This window comes from Mobula hypostoma, chromosome 2 (assembly GCF_963921235.1).
Source record: "Mobula hypostoma chromosome 2, sMobHyp1.1, whole genome shotgun sequence".
Lineage (NCBI taxonomy): Eukaryota > Metazoa > Chordata > Chondrichthyes > Myliobatiformes > Myliobatidae > Mobula > Mobula hypostoma.
The window spans coordinates 25,884,566-25,908,461 of record NC_086098.1 but is presented as its reverse complement, the minus strand read 5'-3'; the positions used below and the strand labels follow the sequence as shown (position 1 = coordinate 25,908,461).

The following is a 23,896-nucleotide window of genomic DNA, read 5'->3' as shown; positions in this document are numbered from 1 at the left end:
GAAGTCTCCCACCCCTTTTTCATTGGCCTTCATCTTAATAATTTATGATGAGGTAGGACAGAGGAGAGAGATAAGAGTGAGAGAGGGAGAAAAGGGGAAGACATTTGTAGGAGCGGCAGTGAATTAACATTACAGATTTAAATCTGTTATAAAGCTACAGCTGCTTCACGGCAATGCTAAAGTTGCTGTAAAAAAAGCACCAATAAATTTCACCATAGTTCTATTATTTGTGAGCATCTGGTGCTCCTATTTATTCACATTAGCTGCATTTTATTTCAGTTGTCATATTCTTCACCGGACTTATTTTTATATTTTAGTAACTTCCATTTTTATGTTAACATTTTCAACTAAATCATTTTATTCATGCAGAATCACGTGATTGTTTCATTGTAAGACATGCCATTGTGGTTTAATGTCATCTCCACTGTCTGTGAAAAGCCTTTAATTTATGATTATGCTAACATTGTTCTTAAGTGCCATTCTGCATAAGGTCGGCAGAACTGCCATTTGGTGATATTTATTAAAAGTCTAAAATGAAGCATACTCGCTCCTCATCTTGCAATTGACAATAGTCTATTCCTTTTTTTCAGCTAACTTGGTAAAAATTATTCTCTATTCCTCTTCAGTCGTAGCATATGTTTCAAGTAATGGTTCTTAATTGGATTTAACTTATATGTAGCTCAGTGAAAATTGTTTAAATTTAATTAAGCTGTCGGCCTTTATCTTAATGGTGCTGGGTGAGCAAGTTGCCATTGGTATATGTTAATGGTATCAATGGACTTTTCACTTGTACATTTCTGTAGACCAATCCTTTCTTCAGATGATCTGATTGTGTGAAATTTTTATCATTTTTAGGGATACCACAGGCCAAGTCATTATATAGCTACACAAGGTAAGAATCTTACATTGGGTAATGCATAACTTACATGCCATTGAGATTCCGAAAATAATTGCATTGTATACAGTTTCTGTGACCTAATGTCTTCAGTTGTGCTATAGAAATGATTGGAAGTATTTTTCTGTTCAAAGGCTTAAAGCTTGGTAAGGTAGTGATTCATGATATGCTAAAAATATTGACATGAGACCAGAGATTAAGTTAACAACCGTGCTTTTATTTATTGCACGCTACTGTTCAGACATCTTAAAATTATGTAAAATTTACAACTTTTATTATATGTCCCACTTGGTGGCGCAATAATATCAGCGCCGGACTCCGGAGCAAAGGTTCCCGAGTTCGAATCCAAGTCGGGTTGAGCATCGAGCTAGCAACTCGGCCTCGTAAAAACAAGAATAGCTTGCTACGGAAACACAGTCATGACTCCACTGCCGAGTTAAGGGCTATTCTTCTTCTCCTTTTATTATATAAAAGAAGGAAAGTATTAAGTAATTATGGTACAGCAGTCATCATTCAACATGTTGAGTCCCCGTGGTGATGCAGAGGCATTACGGTTACTCCCAATCTTTAGCTCTTTTTCAGATGCCTTTTGGATGTTGTAATTGTACTCTCCCACCAACACATTTCACATACCACCATCTCTGGGTGAAAAATGCTGCCCCCCCCACCCAGGTCTCTGTTAAATTCTTCCCCTTTCGCCTGAACTGTATGCTGTCTAGTTTTAGACAGTGGGCACGTGGCCAAGTGGTTAAGGCGTTCGACTAGCGACCTGAAGGTCGTGAGTTTGAGCCCCAGCCAAGGCAGCGTGTTGTGTCCTTGAGCAAGGCACTTAATCACACAGTGCTCTGCGATGTCACTGGTGCCAAGCTGTATGGGTCCTAATGCCCTTCCCTTGGCAACATCGGTGTCGTGGAGAGGAGAGACTTGCAGCACGGGCAACTGCCTGTCTTCCATACAACCTTGCCCAGGCCTGCGCCCTGGAGAGTGAAGACGTTCCAGGCGCAGATCCATGGTCTCGCAAGGCTAACGGATGCCTTTACTTTAGTTTTAGACTCCCCTACCCTAGTGAAGACTGTGATTATTCACCTTGTCTTTTAAGGTTTTATATACATCTTTGGTAGGTCATCAGTCAGCCTCCTCTGCTCAAGGGGAAAAAAGCTCCAGTCTATCCAGTCTCCCCTTATAATTCAAGCCCACCAATCCTAGTAACATCCTTGTGAATCTTTCCTGCACCATTCCTGGATCAGTGATATCCTTTCTATAGCTTGGTGACCAGAACTGCACATAATAGATAATGTGGTTTCACTAATGTACAGTTGTAACATGAAGTCCCAACTCTTCTACTCAATATTCTGGCCAATGAAGACAAACAAGACTAGCCCCTTCTTCATTCCATCTACCCTTGACACCACTGTCAAAGGACTATGTACTTGCATGCCAAGGTCTCTCTGTTCTAGAACACCCTTTGGGCCCCCTCCTTTTATTGTGCAAATCCTTCCCTGGTTTAACTCGCCGAATGCAACACTTAACACGTTTCCAAATTAAACTGCAACTGCCATTTCTTAGCCCAGTTTCCCACTTAATCTAGATTCTTTTGTAAACATAAATAATCTTCTTCACTATCCACTGTACCAGCAATTTTTGTATCTTATGCAAACTTATTCGTCATGCCAACTACATTCTCATATAAATTGTTAACGTAGTTGATATGATGATTAAGAAATTGTACTGGTGAACAATAATGGACTCCGTACTCCCTGTGACACACCGCTGGTCTCAGAACTCCATTCTGAAAATCAACCTTCCACTACCATCTGCTGACCCCTTTCAGCAAGCCAAGTTTGTATGTAATCGACTAACTAGCCATTTAATCTGCCTGCTGGAACGGTCTGCCATGTAGAACCTTGTCAAACGCTTTGCAGAAGCCCATGCCCTACCCTAGTCAATTCTGTTTGTGACCTATTCAAAAAAATCTCAGTCAGATTTGGGAGACGTGATTTGCAATGCAAAGAACTATGCTGCGTACCCTTTAATCAAGTCCTTGTCTTTCCAAAATAGGTAGCCCCCATCTCTCAGAAACCTCTCCAATAACTTTCCTACCACTAACGTCAGGCTCACCATCCTGCAGTTCCCTGGCCCGAACTTGCAGCCTTCTTAAAAAATGTCACAACATTAGTGAACCTCCACTCTCCTCATACCTTATCTAGGGCTCTAGGCAATATTAATATCTACCCCACGGCCCCAACGATTTTTTTTCTCCTTTCCTACAATGTCTAAGGATACACTTGGTGAATCTCAGGGTTTTATCCACTTTAAGAGCACAAGTACCCCCTCTTTTGTAACGTGGAATATTTGCAGTACATCACTTCCTTACATCTTCTGTGGCTTAACACATAGATGATCACATTTATCTTTAAGGGGTCTCATTTTCCCTCTAGATATCCTTTTACTCTTAATATACGTGCAGTCTCTTGACATTCCCCTTTACCTTGTCTGACAAAATTATCTCGTCCTCATTTTGCCCTCCTATTTCCCTCATTGGGGTATTGGAGTGCAGACATATCTAGCAAAAGAGGTGTAAGGTGCTCCTTCCCCCTGCGAGCCTGCAGATCACCCTTGGGCAAGGTGTAGCACCTGCTTATTTCCCCCCTCCCCCCCCACCCCGATCATGGTCACGTGAAGTCATGGGAGCAGGTGGTGGATGGTCCTATGAGCAGCTGTGTGTATCACAGTTCTTGGTTACGTGACCACTGACGCCAAGCAGACGATCTTTGAAGGGTACTCACAATGGCTGGGGTCTCCCGTCTTGTGAAGACACTGTCCAAAAGAAGGTAGCGCCAAGCCACTAATGCAGAAAAATTTGTTAAGAACAACCATGGTCACGGAAAGACCATGATTGCCTACATCATACAACATGGCACACAGTGATGATGATTTCCCTCATAAGTGTATCCCTACATCCCATATACTCAAGGGCTTGTGACTCCTTGTTTAGAGTGGGACATGTGCAGTGTTAATGATCAGAGGTACCCTGGGGTTCAAGGCATAGTTCCCTGAAAGCGGCAACGCACGGTAGATGTAGTGTGAAGAAGGTACGTGACATGCTTGCTTTCAAAGATTGGGGTGAAGAATAAACAAGCTTGAATGTTCAAAACACGGAAACAGTGTGTGCAGTTCTGTTTGCCACACTGTAAGAAGGATGTGATTGTGCTTGAGGTGGTGCACAGGAGATGCATCTGCATTTTGCCTGCTTGGTGGACTTTAATTACTAGAAGAGATTTCATTGGCTGGGTTTGTTTTCCCTGGAGGGGAGGAGGATGAGAGGTGACTTGATGGAGCTGTATAAAATTACGAAAAGCAAGGATAAGAAAGCATAGGTTTAAGCGGAGAAGAAGAGGTTTTAAAGAGGATCTGAGGAGAATTTTTTTTTACAGTGGTTGATATTTGGAAGATACTGCTGGGGGGTGGTGTGGTTGGGAGGTGTTGGAATCAGATACAATCACATTTGTGATATTGGAAATTGCGATTTGTGTGGCTAGGCAAAATGGTTGGCAAGGCTGTGGTAGATGAAGGGCTTGTTTCCTGTAATAACTCCGATTCTATGATGGATGATAAAGTTCCACGTCAGACCACAGGACTAATAGAGCTGGCATTGTCCTGATGACCTGAATGGCCTGCTCTTGTACCATCAGAAGCCTGTACTGGGCAGCACAGTGACACCACAGCTAGTGCTGCTATATCGCAGCTTCAGCAATTCAGAATTGACCTTGGTTACTTTCTGTGTAGAGTTTACACATTCTCACTGTAACCACATGAAATTTTCTTCACATGCTCTGGTTCTTCCCACATTACAAAGGTATTCTGACAAGTAAATTGCCCCGAGTCATAGGTTGACAGGAAAATTGAGGTGGGAGTTATAGATTTAATGAGAAAATGGGAACTGAGGGGTGGAGTGCACAGATGGCATTGCTCTGCTGTAAACTGGCAAATACTCGATGAGTTGTATTTTCACCCTGTTGTAGGAAGTATGTGAAATGCTTTATTTCTGTTTTATATTCAAAGTAATCGTTTTAAATTTTTAAATGGGTAATTGATATTTTTCTTTAGAGATTTCAAATGCTTTTAAATGTTGGGGGCATCTAGAAACCCTCAAAGTTATTGATATATTGTCCGTGGGGTAAACCTGGAGGCATATCTTGGTTTTCCTGTTACTTTGTAGTCAGGTTTTATATTAGTCCACCCCTATAATAGCACTGTGTCATGCAAAGCTGTAGTGCAAATCCATCTTCAGACTCACCACAAGAGTACACAGAGGTGGCTTGCTGTTAATTGCACATCCTGTACTGTGCGCTGAGTATAAAAGACAGCTATATCAAGTCAAATCAATTCCTAAATAAAAATTATTAGTGCAAGTAGTCATGGGCAACTTACTTTATGTACAATTATAAAATTACTTTGAATCTATTGAGCTTTGGTCCATGTACATGTCCGTCATTCTGGGGTTGGTCTACTCCCTTGGTTCAGCATGTTCTGAATCTGCAGTAGAAATCTACACTGATTAACTAATTCCAACTAAGATCTAAAATTAACTGAGGTGTGCCAATCTATAGCTAATTAACCTACCAGTGCATCTAACAGTGCTTCTGATTTTATCTGTCTGTTTATTTATTTGTTTGTTTATTGGGCAATAGAGTGCAGAATAGGCCCTTGCGACCCTTTGAGCCACACCGCCTTAGCAACCCCCGACAACCCCAATTTAACCTCAACCTAATCAATTTGCAATGACCAATTAACCTACTAACCAGTACATCTTTGGACTGCGGGAGGAAACCAGAGGGCCCAGGGAGGATGTACAGACCTCTTGTAGATGACTCCGGACTTGAACAGCATTGCTACCATGGTGTCACGGCTTAATATAAAACTTAGTGGCTCTTTGTTACAGAAAGTTCTCAGAACCCTTCATTGGCATGTGGAGTGTCTATACTTACAAACGGTTCTCCTGCTCCGAGAAAGGTGATCAGGACATTTTCTGTGGTCAGGAAATGAGCTCCTAAGGGAGCCGGACTAGAGAGTTTCACTTTCAATTAACTTTTAATGAATGTTACAGGGCATGTTAATACAGTTGAATACTTTGGCAGAAGTTTATTGAAATAAGCTTCAATGTTCAAAATGCTTTGATAATTTTTGTGTAATTGCATTTATTATTATTATTACTATCCAGTGTAAGTGTGCTTTAAGAAACACTAAGCTGAATAACATATGTGAAAAACTTGTGATAGCAGAAAATTTTGAGGCAGTAAATTATTTCTCACATTACATAAATAAAAGGGCAGCGGGGTAGTGTAGTGGTTAGCACCATCACTTTGTAGCACTGGTATTCACCAATCAGGTGTCAATTCCTGCCGCTGTCTGTAAGGAGTTTGTACAGTCTCCCTGTGACCGTGTGGATTTCCTCCGGGTGCTCCAGTTTCCTCCTGCATTCCAAAGATGTATGGCTTGGTTAGGATTGGTAAATTATGGGCCTGCTATGTTGGTGTCAGAAACATGGCGACACTGGTCCCAACACAACCCTCACCGATTTGATTTCAAATGACACATTTCACTGCATGTTTCATTGTACACGTGACAAATAAAGCTAATCGTTTAGCTCACTTTTTCTTGTTCTGTTCTCTAGGCCCAGTACATGAAACTGTTTATGACTTCTGGAGAATGGTCTGGCAAGAACAATCAGTTTGTATCGTTATGGTCACAAATCTGGTGGAAGTTGGAAGAGTAAGTCTAGTTTTGGTGGTGAGATTGTAAATGCCAATATTTTGGAGCACGTAAAATCTAAGAAAAGAAAATGTTTAAAAATGGCAGAGGCTAGAAACCTGACGAATATTAACTCTACTTCTCTTCCTATGGATGTTGTTTGATGTGATGAGTACTTCCTGCATTCACTAGTCTTAAAGTCCAGAGTGTGTTTTGCACAAGGCAAAACTTCCACTACTTGCTGCACTTGGATTTTATTGCTCCTTAAAATATAAGTAAGATTCTCAGGCCATTAGTAGTTAGACTTATTAGACTAGGATGATGTGCACCCGATTCCATCTCTAACTTCATTCAAAATTGTTTTTCACCCTTAACATAGCCTTCCATATGAAATACAGAAAAATTAGAACACTACCAATATTACTACAGTACTATAAAACTGTGTATTAGTTTCTAATAGTTATAGGAGAAATTCATCCAGTGCATGCTGTCATCTTCTTTTGATTGACTGTAAATTAACAAAGTTAGTGCAGACACCTAGTACAGATAATAGACAGCCTTTATACAATGCCTTCTTTAATTGCATCCTCCAAGTTGTCATTTCCATTGTAACATTCAAGATAATTGTTGCTACCTTCAAATTCTTCCAAGACTGCCATCCCTTTCACAGGCTTCCTCTCCTTGAGAATTTTATAAAGTTTTCAAAGAGAATTCGCTTTAAAGGAGATGGCTCAAGAAAAGAGCCCATTTTATTTGATTGGGTCCACGCGGCACTGTGTAGCGTATTTGTGAACTGATGATGCTGGAGATCCAGGACAACACACACAGAGTGCTGGAGGAACTCAGCAAGTCAGGCAGCATCTGCCGAAGAGAATAAACAGTCGATGTTTCAGGCCGAGCCACCTAACATCAAATCATATATTTCAGAGAATGTTTATTGCAGTGCTAGTTGTAACAATGGATAAAAGTCTTGTGGGCACCATGGAATTTTTGAAATGTTTTAATTTTTTTTTAATATTTATAAAATTTTGCACCTTCCTTACAATTTAAAATTTAAATTTCAGATATGGGAAAGAATTCTGTGAGTTGTTTATTCAAGTCCTAAATACAATAGATTCCTGTTAATTGGGCTATTGGTTAATTGGGGCAGCAACTTATTTGGGACAACTCTTAAGAACAAAAACTGACAAGAAAATGGCTGGGATTCCCTTTGTATATCTGAGACACTATACTGCTTAAGTGGGACAGAAGGCTGTTGCCAAACAGCTTCCAGCTAGTGTCAGTCGTGTGCACTTGTGTGGCCGTTAGACGCCACACCATGCTTAGAGTGAACAGTTTTAAGTAGCGTCACAAACATGAGAAAATCTGCAGATGCTGGATATCTAAAGCAACACACACAAAATGCTGGAGGAACTCAACAGGCTAGGCAGCATCCATGCAAAAGAGTAATTCAGGCCGAGACCCTTCATCAGGACTGATGAAATAGAGTTAGTTGCATGTGTTTGTTTTTAAAAAGCAGTGTGATTTTTTTCACTGCTAGTTGGCGAGAAATAAGGAGGAGGACAACTTAGAGCTGTTTCACACACTGTAGTTTCAAGCATTCAGTCATAGAGACACACAGAAATGGGCAGAAGTAAAAATGAAAGAATTTCACTGCTACAGGAAGTTAGGAACCATGAAGGCATCAACAATCATCTTGAATGTTGCGATGAAAATGAAGGTTTGGAGGATACAATCACAGAAAGCTGTCCATTATCTGTACCGGGTGTCTGAGCTGACTTTGTTAATTTATATAGTCAATCAAAAGAAGATGACAGCCTTCACTGGATGAACTCCTCCACTGGTAACTATTAGAAACTAATACACAGTTTCATAGTACTGTAGTAATATTGGTAGTATGCTAATTTGTTCTGCATTTCGTACAGAAGGTTATTTTAAGGACGAAAAGATAATTTTGATTGAAGTTAGGGATGGAATCGGATGCACGTCAGCTCTGGCAGACCATTACTTCTTACAAGGCAAAACCTAACATCATGAATGGCCGTGATGCTTCACTCCCAGACAAGCTCAACGCCTTTTACACACACTTTGAAAGGGAGGATGAAACTGCACCTGTGTGAATACCCGCAGCATCTGGTGACCCTCTGATCTCCGTCCTAGAGGCCGACATGAGAACATCTATGAAGAGATGGTGAACCTGGTAGGGCTTTGAAAACCTGTGCTAACCAAGTGGTGGGAGCGTTCAAGGACGTCTTTAATCTCTCACTGCTGCATTCAGAGGTTTCCACCTGCATCAAAAGAGCGACAATCATACCAGTGCCCAAGAAGAGCAGGGTGAGCTGTCTCAACGCTTATCGCCCCGTTGCACTTGCAGCTACAGTGATGAAGTGCTTTCAGAGGTTGGTTATAGCTCGAATCAATTGCTGACTAAGCAAAGACGTTGATCCAATGCAATCTGCCTACTGTCACAATATATCTACAGTAGATGCAATCTTACTGGCTCTCCAGTCAGCCTTCGATCACCTGGACAATAGCTATACCTATGTCAGGCTGCTGTTTATTGATTACAGCTCAACGTTCAACACAATCATACCTTCAGTTCTAATCAACAAGCTCCAAAACCTGGGCCTTTGTACCTCACTTTGCAACCGGATCCCTGACTTCCACACCAGGAGACCAGTCAGTACAGATCAGAAATAACAGCCTGATTGAATTTTTTGAGGATGTGGCTAAACACATTGATGAAGGAAGAGCAGTAAATGTAGTGTATATGGATTTCAGCAAGGCATTTGATAAGGTACCTCATCCAAGGCTTATTGAGAAAGTAAGGAGGCATGGGTTCCAAGGGGACCTTGCTTTGTGGATCCAGAACTGGCTTGCCCATAGAAGGCAAAGAGCGGTTGTTGACAGGTCATATTCTGCATGGAGGCCGGTGACCAGTGGTGTGCCTCAGGGATTTGTTCTGGGACCCTTTCTCTTCGTGATTTTTATAAATGACCTGGATGCGGAAGTGGAGGGATGGATTAGTAAATTTACTGAGGACACAAGGGTTGGGGGTGTTGTGGATAGTGTGGAGGGCTGTCATAGGTTACAGCGGGACATTGATAGGATGCAAAACTGGACTGAGAAGTGGCAGATGGAGTTCAACCCAGATAAGTGTGAAGTGGTTCATTTTGTAAGTCAAATATGATGGCAAAATATAGTATTAATTGTAAGACTCTTGGCAGTGCGGAGGATCAGAGGGATCTTGGAGTCCGAGTCCATAGGACACTCAAAATTGCTGCGCAGGTAGACGCTGTGGTTAAGAAGGCATACGGTGCATTGGCCTTCATCAATTGTGGGATTGAGTTTAGGGGCCAAGAGGTAATGTTGCAGCTATATAGGACCCTGGTCAGACCCCACTTGGAGTACTGTGCTCAGTTCTGGTCGCCTCACTACAGGAAGGATGTGAAAACCATAGAAAGAGTGCAGAGGAAATTTACAAGGATGTTGCCTGGATTGGGGAGCATGCCTTATGAGAATAGGTTGAGTGAACTGGCTTTGGAGCGACAGAGGATGAGAGGTGACCTAACAGAGGTGTATAAGATGATGAGAGGCATTGATCGTGTGGAGAGTCAGAGGCTTTTTCCCCAGGACTGAAATGGCTAGCATGAGAGGGCACAGTTTTCAGGTGCTTGGAAGTAGGTACAGAGGAGATGTCAGGGGTAAGTTTTTACGCAGAGAGTGGTGAGTGTGTGGAATGGTCTGTTGGCGATGGTGGTGGAGGTGGATGTGAAAGGGTCTTTTAAGAGACTCCTGGATAGGTACATGGAGCTTAGAAAAATAGAGGCCTAGGTAGTTTCTAAGGTAAGGACATGTTTGGCACAGCTTTGTGGACCAAAGGGCCTGTGTTGTGCTGTTGATTTTCTATGTTTCTACATTTTTCTTGCTGACAATCAATACTGATGCTCCTCAAATATGCGTGGTTAGCTGACTGCTCTACTTTCACACCAACGAATGTGCCTAATCACAGATCAAACGCAATCTATAAATTTGCTGATAATACAACTATTGTTTGCAGAATTTTAGATGGTGACAAGGAAGTGTACAGGGGTGAGATAAATCAGCAGGTTGAATGGTGGTGTAACAATAACCTTGCACTCAACATCACTAAAACCAAGGAATTGATTGTGGACTTCAGGAAGAGGAAGTTGACGGAAGACAGACCAGTTCTCATCAAGGGATCAGCAGTGGAAAGAGTGAGTTCCTGGGCATCAACATCTATCCTGGTCCGACGTATTGATGCAATTACAACAAACGCACAACTGCAGCTATGATTATGAGCATACGCAGTCCCCTTTTATTGTCATTTAGTAATGCATGCATTAAGAAATGATAAAATGTTTTTCCAGGATGATATCAGAAAAACACATGACAAACCAACTTAAAAACTAACAAAAACCACATAATTATAACATATAGTTACAACAGTGCAAAGCAATACCGTAATTTGATAAAAACAGACCATGGCACAGTAAAAGTCTCAGAGTCTCTAGAAAGTCCCATCATCTCACGTAGACGGTGAACCCCCAGCGCCACCAACTTGCCGATGCAACATCCCAGAAGCATCCAACCACAGTCCGACTCCGGGTCCGTCCGAAAAACTCCGAGCCTCGAACCCACCTCTTCGACACCGAGCACTATCTCTGCCGAGTGCTTCGACCCCGGCCCCGGCAACAGGCGATACGCAAAGCCGAGGATTTGGGGCCTTCGTCTCCGGAGATTCTCAATCGCACAGTAGCAGCGGCAGTGAAGCAGGCATTTCAGAAACTTCTCCAGATGTTCCTCTGCGCTTCTCATGGCTGTCGCCATCAAATCTGGATCGTGCATGGCACCTAGTTACACATACAGTATTCACTCGGAACGGCCGCGCACACTACGTCACGCCGCCATCTTCTCCTCCCTCCTATATTTCATTAGGAGCTTGAGGAGACTTAGTATGTTACCCAAGGCACTCCCAAATTTCTATCAGTGTACTGCAGAAGGTATTCTAACTCTCATGCTAACATTTTCCATTCCTAATCTTCTGATTTTTTAAAATTTAAATCCTAGGTGAAATGTTACAAGTATTGGCCAGATGATAGTGAAGTTTATGCAGATTTCAAAGTTACATTTGTGGAAGAGGAGCCTCTTGCAGAATATGTTGTTCGAACATTTACATTGGAAAGGGTAAGTTCATTTATCAACCTTAATTTCCTCACTTTGTTTCTTTCAGTACTTACCTGATGTAATGATTTTTAAGGGAAGTGGTATTCAGTCAGATTGATCGTTCAAATTCTGTTTTGCCCTCATTAATTAAACCACACAAACCGGAAAAATCTGCAGTTAAAATATCAGGCATTTACTTGTTGGACTGGAAAATAAATTAATGGACGAAATAGGTGATCATAGGAAATTCAATTTCATGCTAATGCACGTAGCTATGCAATATATTAAGCTCTAATCTGTGGATGCTGAGTAGCCAGCAGCAAGTGTGCTTGCAAGTCAGCAGAGTGCATTAGGCACCAATTGGGTTTATATTTCTGTGACAACTTAATTGGAAACTGCTAAATATGCATTAATCACTGGTTATTTAACCTCCAAAAAAGGAATGAACTAATATTCCTTTAAGATATTTAAAGCAAAAATAAAGATGGTTATGACATTACTTGTGAACATTTTAATCATATCTTAATTACCGAGAAGCCATGCTGAAAAGCCAACATGTTACATATCAAGTTTTAGGAGTTTGGAATAAATTAGCTAAATTCGAATGGAATTGCTAGGATTAACTCTTCAAGGCCTGAAGAATGCATGAAACAGATAGAATGGAAAGTTAAGAGAACCTAATGTTTTTTGCATCTTCAAAAAAAATGTCTTGGTTTCACAAAATGGGCATGCAGCAAGGAGAAATCGTTGTAGGACCGCAGATTTGAAACCTTCTAGCATGGGAGGAAAGTTCAGTGAATGTTTACTTATAATATTATTGGTAAGATGCACAGGTCAGGCTTTTTTAAAAAACTGAGTCTAAAATCTAGGAATGTCAGTGGTATAACCCCTGGGATGTTAGCCATTTCCTGCTACTTGTCTGAAAGATCAAGAGAAGTAGCTAAAGTGGTTCTCCAGACATGAAATCTTCATGTTGAGCACCCTAGTTGACTCTGTTATAGTTACTATTTTGTAGATCTGTTGGTAATGCCCACAAGAAAATGAATCTCGGGGCTGTATATGGTGATGTATACTGTATGTAGATTAATAATAACATTTACCTTGAACTTTTTGAACCTTAGTTTGAGGGATTGATCTTTCGAGAGGAGCAGTGGTATGTTTCCCACAAAAACTAAGCATAGCTGATGCAACAGAACTATTGGGATTCTCCTTAACTTCACTAAGTTTAGGAATCTTGAACCAGAAAGGAAGTGACTTAGCTAGTAGAGCTGCTGCCTTATAGCTCAAGAAACTAAGATTCAATACTGACATAGGATTCTCCCTGTATGAAGTTTGCACGTTCTCCTTCTGATTGCATGAGTTTTATTCTAGATGTTCTAGTTTCCACTTGTGTCCCAAAGTTGTGCAGTTTGATAGGTTAATTTGCCACTTTAACGGTTGGGTTGAGTTCTTCTCCAGTCCCGCCAATTCATTTGCAAATGTTTCATCACCATGCAAGGAGACATCATCGGTGTGTTGTTAATTTGTGGTGTGTCCTCCAAATGCTTGGCTTTATATACTTACCAGTCAGCTGATTTGTCGTCATTGGAGAAACTCAGTTGCGCTGTAGGGAGGAGGTCTCGTCGCTGATTGGTTGCAGGGCGAACTCTGTGCTTTGTGGTCCGGAATTTTACCCATGTAGGCTTATAGATAGGATGGAGGTCTACATATCTGTTTACAGAATTGTTCCCGGAAAGCCAAGCTTCCAGGAGACCTCTTGCATGCTCAGTGTTTGCCTGCACCATGACTTTCACTGATGCCCAGTCAAATTTATGCCACTCTTGATCTTCAGGAGTAGAGACTAGGGGGAGTTGGTCATGGAGCTCCACAGCCAGTTGATGTTCATGGATAAGGATAAGCATTCAAGGTATATGATGTGAAGGAAGCAGCAGATTATAGGGCAGAATACTCATTGGAAACATTAATGTACTGTACATAAATCAGGTGAATGGAACAGCCCCCACCATCAACCATATTCTAAAAATGTGGAAGGAACTGTGAGAATGGGATTGCAGAGTTGATCAGTGGGCTGAATGAATGTCTCTTGTGCCATAATAAACATATGATTCAATGAACCATATGTACTCTTGCAGTGTGCTGTGTGCTGTTGGTAATGTGTGTTACACCTTGGTTCTGGAGGAATGCTATACTCGTGTGGTTGAATGATAATTAAACTTAAACTTGAGTTGACAGAACAGTCACAAAAGGGATAAATTATTTTGAAAGCAGTCTAAGAACCAGAGTCGTGCACAAGTCAAGGTAAACAAGAACAGTGGCATCTGGTGAGATTATGGACACCCAGTAACATTAACGATCAGCACATGTTCCCCTTTAAAAGTTGCTATGTTTAAATTCTTATGTGCATCCCTGAGATGATCATGACTGCATTCCTGGTTAGAGGCCAAGATTTAGCCTCGTTTACTGAAATGTAGCTGTGAATACCTTTTATGCATTTTGCATAATGATTCAGTTACAGAGTAGTTTTTAAATGTGAATCCATTCCTTCTCAGAGAGGCTTTGATGAAATTCGTGAAGTGAAGCAGTTCCATTTCACTGGCTGGCCTGATCATGGTGTTCCTTATCATGCAACTGGTCTACTAGCATTTATCCGCCGTGTGAAAATCTCAAATCCCCCAGGAGCGGGGCCAGTAGTTGTACATTGCAGGTTGGCTTCATTTTGTATAAATATTTCAATAATGCAAAATTGATTTTGTATATCTCTGTGCCTAACGTCAGTATAGCTGCATTTACAAATACATCTACATAGCAAGAAGTCAACTTACCAATGGCAGTTAGTTCACACAGAAATAATTATTATGATTCATCTCAGCCCATCTTCTTACCGAATCACTCAGTCCTTCTCTCCAAAACTCTGCTGATTGTTTCTGGACCATTGTTGCTTCATTGACCTCATTTCAACAATTTGTTACAATCTCTATTAAGACAAGGCATAGAGCTTCATCTCTTTTCTCCCATCCTTCAACAGAGAGAAGCATTTTTCTGATCATTTCTCCAAACTTGCACAATGTTATATGCATTCATTAACCTGTCCTATTTCACAGACCTACACTCAGTAGCCACCTGATTAGGTATCTCACATACGTAGTGAAGTGGCCACTGAGTTTATGGTCTTTTGCTGCTCTAGCCCATCCACTTCAAGGTTCGACGTGGCATGCGTGCAGAGATGCTCCTCTGCACACCACTGTTGTAATGTGATATAATTGGAGTTACTGTCACCTTTCTGTCAGCTGCAGGTTACAACAGGGTTCTGTTCCTAGGAATGGTTCACAAACTGGATGCTTTGCAAGTCAGAAATTCAGCCATGAACCAAGTTGCACATAATCCCGAGCAGAACATGCATCTCCCTATAACCTTATTTCTCCCGCATTCCCATTAACTTCCACTGATTCTCTCAGCAGCCACCTAAACCCGGGGTTAATCTACAATGGCCAATCAACCTAACGGCTAAGATGTCTTTGTGATATGGGAGGAAAAGGGAACACACACAAACACAGGCATTATCAAAAGATAAACATGCAAACTCCACACGGCACTGGAGGATAGCACTGAACCTGTGTCACAGTGCAACCCAAATTTTCAAATCCTCAACATCTTTTAGACAGAGAGCAGTCAATCTGTGGAATGCTCTGCCACAGACTGTGGTAGAGGCCAACTCCATGGGTATACTTAAGGCAAAAGTTGATAGTTTCCTGATCGGTCAGGGCATCAAAGGATATGACGAGAAGGCAGGTGTATGGGGTTAAGTGGGATCCGAGATCAGCCATGATGGAATGGGGGAGCAGACATGATGGGCTGAATGGCCCAATTCTGCTCCTATGTCTTATGGTCCTTATGTTCCACAAGTCTTTCCGGCAGTCCTTTGTGCACCTTTAATACTAGCATCTGTATCATTCTTGAGCTTGATCACCCTGCAGCTGGCTTCTTCAGCAGTTAAGGCTGCAAGCCATTCCATAACCTCACTGTCTCTCTCTACTTCCCTTTCATTCTTATAAATCATTCTCTGAGCAAATCCAACCAGTTTCTTGTGTGAATCTGTCATGGTTGTCAGTAGTATTCTGAGCAGTACTTTTATAAGTTAGAATTGCTTTATAAATTGCTCTCAAGACCTCACTGCATAGGACACACTTATAATGCATTGAAATTAAGTTACTAATGTCAATCAGTTATCTCAATGAACATTTATCAGTGCAAATAGTATTGAGTTGTAAAGTAAATTTTAATATCTAATGATGACGATATTTTACTACACGTGAAACTCTCCATTTTATTTCTGTTTTCAGTGCTGGGGCAGGAAGGACCGGCTGTTATATTGTTATAGATATCATGTTAGACATGGCAGAGCGAGAAGGAGTTGTTGATATCTATAACTGTGTTAAAGCATTACGATCGAGGCGCATTAATATGGTTCAGACAGAGGTAAGACGCAAATTGGTTCATTGAAAGAACCTGGCATAATATGACATTAATAGTGTGCCGAAGTTTAGACCAAGGATTCTTAACTTTTTTAACCTCTTTAGCCTATGCACTCCTTCTCAGAATAATGTATTTAACTATATAAAATGAAATGCATAAAAGGAAACCAATTATATTGAAATACAGTTATCAAAATAGTTAAAAAAACCAAATTGACCTAGTAATATATGTACTACTTTATTAACATATTAAATAACAAGACTGTACACTTAAAATATAGGCAAGATAAGATTAAACTTTATTTTTTAAATACCTATCAGTGTGAACGATGTTGTTGCTTGAATAAGAACCTTAAACTGTAGGGTGGTCTTTGACAAAGCAACACACATGTCACGTTGGACATGCAATCGCAGGGTGGCCTGATAGTTGGCCAACTACGTTGCACAAGCATCTACAGACAGGAAGACTGCGGTCGCATTCGGTCTAGTGGCAGGACTAATAACTATAACTTTGGAGTAGTGATGAGCGAGCTGTAAATGGTATTTTGAGATATTTGTAACAACTTTAATTCCTGGGTGTCACTATCTCAGAGGACCTGTCTTGGACCCATCATATAAATATAATTGAGATGAAAACACAACAGCTCCTCTACTTCCTCAGGAGTCTACAGAGGTTCGGCATGTCGTCAAAAACCTTAGCGAACTTCCATAGATGTGTGGTGGAAAGTGTGCTGACTGGCTGCATTACGGCCTGGTACGGGAACACCAATGCCTTTGAGTGGAAAATCCTACAAAAGGTAGTTGATTCGGCCCAGTACATCATGGGTAAAACCCCCCCCCCCAACCATTGAGCACATCTACGTGAAAAGTTGCATAGAAAAGAAGCATCCATCAGCAAAGACCCTCAGCACCCTGGCCATGCTCTTTTCTCGCTGCTGCCATCAGGTAGAAGGTACATGAAGGTACAGGACTCGCACCACCAGGTTCAATAACAGTTACTACCCCACTACCACTGGGCTGTAGAACAAAAAGGGATAACTACACTCGCTTATGGACTCTTATCTTAGGTCGTGTTTGTCATTTAGCCTGATGTCAGTGGTGGGAAAGATGCTGGAATCAATTATAAAAGAAGAAATTACGACACATTTGGATGGCAGTAACAGGATAGGTCCGAGTTAGTATGGATTTACGAAGGGGAAATCGTGCTTGACTAATCTTCTGGAATTTTTTGAGGGTGTAACTATGAAAATAGACAAGGGAGAGCCAGTGGATGTAGTGTACCTGGACTTTTAGAAAGCCTTTGATAAGGTCCCACATAGATTAGTGAGAAAAATTAGGGTACATGGTATTGGGGGCAGAGTACTGACATGGATTGAAAATTGGCTGGCTGACAGAGAACAAAGAGTAGCGATTAACGGGTCCCTTTCGGAATGGCAGGCGGTGACCAGTGGGGTACCGCAGGGTTCAGTGCTGGGACCGCAGCTGTTTACAATATACATCAATGATTTAGATGAAGGGATTAAAAGTAACATTAGCAAATTTGCAGATGACACAAAGCTGGGTGGCAGTGTGAAATGCGAGGAGGATGTTATGAGAATGCAGGGTGACTTGGACAGGCTGGGTGAGTGGGCGGATGCATGGCAGGTGCAGTTAATGTGGATAAATGTGAGGTTATCCACTTTGGTGGTAAGAACAGGAAGGCAGGTTATTATCTAAATGGAGTCAAGTTAGGAAAAGGGGAAGCACAACGAGATCTAGGTGTTCTTGTACATCAATCGCTGAAAGCCAGCATGCAGGTACAGCAGGCAGTGAAGAAAGCTAATGGCATGCTGGCCTTCATAACAAGGAGAATTGAGTATAGGAGCAAAGAGGTCCTTCTGCAGCTGTACAGGGCCCTGGTGAGACCATACCTGGAGTATTGTGTGCAGTTTTGGTCTCCAAATTTGAGGAAGGACATTCTTGCTATGGAAGGAGTGCAGCGTAGGTTCACAAGGTTAATTCCCGGGATGTTGAAAGATTGGAGCGACTGGGCTTGTATACACTGGAATTTAGAAGGACGAGTGGGGATCTGATTGAAACATATAAGATTATTAAGGGATTGGACACGCTGGAGGCAGGAAGCATGTTCCCGCCGATGGGTGAGTCCAGAACCAGAGGCCACAGTTTAAGAATAAGGGGTAGGCCATTTAGAACGGAGTTGAGGAAAAACTTTTTCACCCAGAGAGTGGTGGATATTTGGAATGCTCTGCCTCAAAAGGCAGTGGAGGCCAAGTCTCTGGATACTTTCAAGAAAGAGATGGATAGAGCTCTTAAAGGTAGTGGAATCAAAGGTTATGGGGATAAGGCAGGAACTGAATACTGATTGTGGATGATCAGCCATGATCACAGTGAATGGCGGTGCTGGCTCGAAGGGCTGAATGGCCTACTCCTACACCTATTGTCTATTTATTTGTTATCTACATTTGCACAGTTTGTTTACAGTTTACAGATCCTGTATAGAGTTGCTGTTCTATAGATGTACTAAGTACTCCAACAGAAAAAACACCTCAGGATTGTATGCAATGACATGTATGTACTCTGATAATAAATTTTACTTTGAACTGTAATCTGATATGAAAATACCTGTGATTTCTATTGGTGATAAAGTCACAAGTACTGATAATACTACTGTGATTTGTTGCATAAAGGAAATGCTAAATTTCATTTAAAGGTTAGTGAAAATAAAGATGTAAGATTTTTTCCCATTCAAATTCACGGATCCCCGAGGGTTCTCTGGAGCTCAGGTTAAGAACCTCTGCTTTAGGCCATGATGCATACTGCTGGAGGAACTCGCTGGGCTGGTGCTCAGGTCAAGAACCTGAACTTGGATCTGGATCCATCCTGGCAGAGAGCCTCAACCCACAACGTTGACAGTTCCTTTTAGTTTTGGTTTATTATCGTCACATGCAGCAAGATGTTGTGAGAAGTTCATCTTGCATACTATTTACACAGATCAAATCATTACAAAGTGCATTGAGCTCGATTTAAGCAAAACAAGAACAACGCAGAATAAAGTGCAAAAGCTGCTGGAAGAAGTGCAGTGCAGATAAACATTAAAATACAAAATCATAACGAGATAAGTTAACGAGTGTCCATCTTCTCATTCAGGAGTCTGATCACAGTGGGGTAGAAGCTGTCATTGAGCCTAGTGGTACGTGCTTTCAGGCTTTTGTATCATCTGCCCGATGGGAGAGGGGAGAAGAGAGAACAGGGTCTTTGATTATGCTGTCTGGCCAGGTTTTGCTCTTACTTCTTATGGTCTGCTTTACGAAGGCAATAAGAAGTATTGAGGGGAGGCCGGGTCGTGTGATGTGCTGATGTGCCTTTCTGCCCACAGATGCTGCTTAACCCACTGTGCTCTTCAAAAGCCAGCAACTGCAGTCTCTTGCGTCTCTGGATCCTTAGAGCTTTTCCCACTTTTAAAGCTTCTCTTTGTACTTAATCCAGAAATTTGGAAAGCTCATTTATGCTGAATAGCAATATTTGTACAGTGCGCTTAAACCTTTTGATTTTCTGTCGTCAAGGGGCAAAGCCTACTTGATGTTAACAATTTGAGATCTGAGGCCTCTTCATCTTACTGTGGATTATCTGCTTGAGTTTTACATTCCTGTAAGCTGTATCCCACAGCGGATGCTATCTTCTTAAATGCAATTAACTAACTTAATAGCCATGAAGTGAGAATCTGATACCGGATTTGTTTTTGTTTTAAAGGAACAATATATATTCATTCATGATGCTATTCTGGAGGCTTGTCTGTGTGGGGACACATCAATACCAGTCTGCGAAATCAAGCAAGCCTATTACGAAATGATACGAGTTGATTCACAGAGTAACTCTTCGCAGCTTAAAGATGAATTTCAGGTAAGCAAGTCTCAGTTATAAGATGTGGATATGCATTCTTTTAGTTATTTTCATTATTCAATAGCAATTGTGCATTCACTTTGCTGATGTTCAATGAAATAAACTGGATTTTGGTATATAAAGTATATGTAATGCATGCAATCATAGATCCAAAATATAGACTTTTAACTGGGGATTGTTAAGTTGGATTTTTAAATTTATGTTTTCATTCATGATGTCTTTCCAGAGGGTCATTGTTGCGGAACATTTCTAAATTTAATGTAACATTTTCGACATAGATTTATTTCTTGCATTGTAAAATGTATAGTTTCAGCAATATTCCTTCATGCTATTTATTTACTTATAAAAACCACAGCATTGTTTGAAAGAAACAATATGTTACAGAAAGGAGACATCTTAAAGGGCGCTCAGGACTTTCTTCCAGCTACTAGGACTATCAAAAGGGTTGATGACTACAGTCTATTTAACTGTGCTGCATCCCCCTTCTGCGGCTGTCTTCTGGGGAGGTAGCCCACCCCAGAGAGTGCTTATTCAGTAACTGTAAACCACCTTGGCAACCAAATGCAATATTGTTCATTTAGTTGTTTTCAGATTTTCTATATTCAACAATTAAATTTATTCCCAATGCAAGGTTAAAATAGTTGTAGGAATTTGGATTTATTTTTCAATATCCTTTAAATGAAACAAAATGTAGTCACTTCTTTTGCTTCCAGCAAGCTTATCTGTAGTAGTTTGGTGTGAATATTTGCCAGAATTGTATATTTGGTGTCAATATCTTTGATTTTCAATACCTAAATAGAAAATAAGATACTAATATTTCATGTGTAAGTTAATAGTTTCAACTTGAGGAATTTAAGTCCCATGCCACCAGGTTCAGGAACCATTTTAATTCTTCAGCTATCAGGCTTCTGAACCAGAGTGGATAACTTCACTCACCATAATACTGACCTGATCACAGAACACAAAATTTGGACTCATTTTCAAGGACTCTACAACTCATGTTCTCAGTATTATTTATCTATCTATTTATTGTATTTCTGCAGTTTGTCTTCTTTTGCACGTTGGTTGCTTTTCAATCATTGTGTGTAGTTTTTCACTGCTTCTATTGTATTTCTTTGTTCTACCGTGAATGCCCGCAAGGAAATGAATCTCAGGGTAGCATAGGTGATATATATGCACACTAATAATGAAATTACTTTGAACTTTGAACATTGAAATAAACAGTTAACCCACAGAGCATTTATATGTTTAATATACACATAGAGAGGAATTGAAATGGTTATCTAAAAGTGTTGTTCAGACAGAGTATTGGAGTCACTTGGGCAACTAATGTATTTTCTTGTTTTCCTACATAGACCCTAAATTCTGTATCTTCACAACTACAACCCGAAGACTGTAGCATTGCTCTTCTTCCCAGGAATCATGAGAAGAATCGATACATGGACGCATTGCCACCAGACAGATGCCTGCCATTTTTAATTACCATAGATGGTGAAAGCAGTAACTACATTAATGCTGCTCTTATGGATGTATGTGGTTCATATACTTCACCTCTCAGTTTCAAAACAAAACATGCAGTTTAATCTTCAGTTTTATTAGATGCTTTGATATGTATTATGCAACATTTCTGAAAAGATGAGAAATAAATTAGCCTCCTCCCGCTTAAGAGAGGCCATTAGAGGCAGGATCAGGCCATTTGGCCCATCAAATCTGCTCTGTCCTTCACTGATTCATTTTCCCTCTCATTCCCATTCTCCTGCCTTTTCCTTGTAAACTTTGATGTCCTTACTAATCAAGAACCTGTCAACCTGTGCTTTAAATTTACCCAGAAACCCTCATAGTCTTCACAGTGATGAATTCCACAGATTTGCCACCTGCTGGGTAAGGAACTTCCTCCTCATCTCTGTTCTAAAGTGACTGCTCAATCAATGGGACTTTGGTTTCATCTGTTAAAATGAAAAGCAGAGAAATGAGTTAATCTATGATTGAAGAGCAAATTGTAGCAAGCTGTACTTGCATGGCTTCCGGCTGTCAGAGCATTGAAAACACTTTAAGGAATATGGCCAAAACAATAGACTGAACCTGCAGTCAGTTTTAAATCAGCATATTTTAAGTTTACCAACTGTGTAGCAAACAAAACTAAGCTGAACAATTTTATCACTTAAGTTTTTGGTGTTTCTATCCTTACAGAGCTACAGACAACCGGCTGCCTTTATCGTGACACAGCATCCTTTACCAAACACAGTCAAAGATTTCTGGAGACTGGTCTATGATTATGGCTGCACTTCTGTTGTCATGCTGAATGAGTTGGACCTTGTTCAGGTAGCTACAGTCTTTCTGAAGATGATGATATTGTTAGTATGTTCACCCATGCATTTTTCAGCTTTATCACCATTGAAGTGTTACTGGTGTATAATTTAGAAGCTTTAGCCACCCAGATGAGTATAGACTGGATTAATTTTCCTGATGAGTAAAACATGTGATGCAGGGAGCTCAGCTTAAGTATTTTACATTAATAACATGCCCAATTGTTTTTGCTCTTGTTAGCATTTCTTGCCTCCTAAAGTGGCTGGTCAATCACGAAAATGTGATTTGTAGGTGAATTTATGGCTCTACAAGTTATATAGATCTGACATATGCGCTTCTGAATGAGAAGAGTTTTTACTACAATTTTAATAAAATATTATTTGAGTGTGCTACCCAAAATCAATCCCTTCTGAACTGTTAAGGATCATAGAGGTACAGCACAGAAACAGACTCTTCGGCCTACTTACTTCCCGCCTACTCCCATCAACCTACATCAGGCCCGGAACCCTCTGTACCCCTACCATCCATGTACCTATGGAAACTTCATTAAAACAGTGAAATTGAGCTTGCGTGCACCACCTGGCAGTTCGTTCCACACTCTCATGGCCCTCTGAGTGAAGAAGTTTCCCCTCGTGTTCCCCTTAAACTTTTCAGCTTTACCCCTTAAGCCATGACCCTTGGTTGTAGTCCCATCTAACCTCAGTGGAAAAAGTGTGCTTGCATTTACCCTGTCTATACCCCTCAGAATTCTGTATACCTCTATCAAATCCCCTCTCAATCTCCTACATTCTAAGGAATAAAGTCCTAGCCTATTCAATCTTTCCTTATAATTCAGGTCCTCCAGTCCCAGAATAGTTATTGAGTAAATATCCGATGTATTTGTTATACTAATTTTCTACATTATGATTTATGAGGAAATATGATTTTATCAACTTAAGCACTTCATTTACGTATTTGTTTCCAGAGGAGGTGTATTGTCAGAATTTATGCTCATAATGAAACTTCCATGCAAAATTATTAAGTTTGCATGAATCTGTTTACCCACAAGTTTGAAAGTCGCTTATTTGTGTTGCGTTACTACAATGGTCTGTTGTTGCTTTTGGAACATTTACTTTTATTAACTCAGTTTATAATGTAGTTTTGATTTACTGTTAATTTCGACCACCTGGCCCTACACAGAGTTTTATAACCAATAAATAATTCAGCCTTGACACAAACAGTGTACATCTCAACCCTGGTCCCCATGTTGGTGTTACTTTGGGTAAACCTGAGCAAAGTTGTCTACTCTCATATTTGCACTATGCTCTGTTCATTTTGAGATTATTTGTGGACAAAATGGAACATATTGTGAATAACAGTATTATTTGTCAACCTTCTTTGAGCA

General features: G+C 40.7%; 1 protein-coding gene across 6 annotated transcripts in view; it reads left to right on the top strand.

Moving 5' to 3' along the window:
• ptprk (protein tyrosine phosphatase receptor type K) overlaps positions 1-23,896 on the top strand; it is a 691,044-nt gene that overhangs the window by 640,130 nt on the left and 27,018 nt on the right. For all 6 annotated transcript variants that reach the window (XM_063034492.1, XM_063034484.1, XM_063034476.1 and 3 more), the window contains 8 exons: positions 856-892; positions 6,570-6,667; positions 11,738-11,854; positions 14,383-14,537; positions 16,174-16,309; positions 20,056-20,205; positions 21,561-21,734; positions 22,396-22,527. In XM_063034492.1, the coding sequence (XP_062890562.1) occupies positions 856-892; positions 6,570-6,667; positions 11,738-11,854; positions 14,383-14,537; positions 16,174-16,309; positions 20,056-20,205; positions 21,561-21,734; positions 22,396-22,527 (999 nt within the window). The remainder of the gene's footprint in view (positions 1-855; positions 893-6,569; positions 6,668-11,737; positions 11,855-14,382; positions 14,538-16,173; positions 16,310-20,055; positions 20,206-21,560; positions 21,735-22,395; positions 22,528-23,896) is intronic.